The sequence below is a fragment of the Condylura cristata genome, unplaced genomic scaffold (assembly GCF_000260355.1).
Source record: "Condylura cristata isolate star-nosed mole 26May11 unplaced genomic scaffold, ConCri1.0 scaffold00022, whole genome shotgun sequence".
NCBI classification, from domain to species: Eukaryota; Metazoa; Chordata; class Mammalia; order Eulipotyphla; family Talpidae; genus Condylura; species Condylura cristata.
Genome location: NW_004567123.1, coordinates 36,271,476 through 36,272,634, shown reverse-complemented (window position 1 = coordinate 36,272,634; position 1,159 = coordinate 36,271,476). Strand labels below are relative to the sequence as shown.

Here is a 1,159-nt window from a genome sequence, read left to right as displayed (position 1 = left end):
GCCCGATGCCCGCCTGGGCCCTGCCCGGGGTGGGGCGCAGGGTGGGCCAGGGGAGGGGCGCCCGGGGCGGCGGGGCGCTGACCGAGGCGTTTCTTCGCAGGACGTACCCCCGGCCCCACGAGTACCTGTCCCCCTCCGACCTGCCCAAGAGCTGGGACTGGCGCAATGTGGACGGGGTCAACTACGCCAGTGTCACGAGGAACCAGCACATCCCCCAGTACTGCGGCTCCTGCTGGGCGCACGGCAGCACCAGCGCCCTGGCGGGTAGGTGGCCCCGGCGCCCGCGTGCCGCCGGGCCTCGCCTCTGCCCAGGCAGCGGGGACCAAGCCAGAAACCAGCGCCCAGCCCTGCCCCTGGGGCGTGCCCAGATGGAGAGCGGCTGAGAGCGGGCGCCCTCCCCGACGGGGGGAGCAGGCCCGCTGGACCTTAGCCCGCCAGCGAGGCTCGAGCGAGGCAGGAGGGAGGCCGAGGTCCGTGCCCCTCGAGGGCCGAGGTCCGTCCTGCGGGGTCAGGCCCCAGAGGAGACTGAGCTCAGCCTCGGCCCAGCTGTGGGGCGCGGGGGCGGCTGGGATGGGGGATGGGGTGTGCTGTGCCACAGGATGGGGGGGTGGCGCCTGGGCCCCAGACCTGGCCGGGGAGAGCTGGGGCGTCCCTTTGGGGACTGACAGAGAAGTCCCTCGGGGCCAGGCCCCTCCCCGGGAGGGAGGACCAGCGGCTGGGAGGGCTCCCCCTCAGCAGAAGGGGCTCTGGGGGTGTTCCCAGAGCAGGCTGACCGCAGGTGGCCTCGGCCCTGGAGGGGAAGTGCAGGAAGGGGAACTGAAAGCAGAGCCTGGGGGTGGAGGCCACGCGCAGGAGCCGCAGGGCCCGGAGGCCGGGCTGGCGTGGCCTTCGTGGGCTGTGTGGGCCCAGGGCCGGCTGGCGCCTGCCCACCTGCGGCCCCACCACCCGTGGCCCCGGGGGTGGCCCTTTGCCCTCCTCCAGCCTGAGTGTGCTCGGGCCTGCCCCGTGCCCCCAGCCCAGGCCACCCACAAGGGCCAGCGCGGCTGGGCTGGCCGGCCCCTCCCCCGGTCACGCTCACGCGCCTCCCTGGCCGGCTCACGCGCCCGTCGCCTGGCGCCCTCCGCCCGGGGCGCCCTCCTCCCCAGCTCACGGCCAGGCC

General features: G+C 75.8%; 1 protein-coding gene across 1 annotated transcript in view; it reads left to right on the top strand.

Moving 5' to 3' along the window:
- Positions 1-5: 5 nt before the first annotated feature.
- Positions 6-1,159, top strand: part of CTSZ (cathepsin Z) — a gene marked incomplete at its 3' end in the record, with an annotated part of 4,341 nt that continues 3,187 nt past the window's right edge. The window contains exon 1 of the mRNA XM_012728146.1: positions 6-360. Coding sequence (XP_012583600.1) covers positions 6-360 — 355 coding nt within the window. The remainder of the gene's footprint in view (positions 361-1,159) is intronic.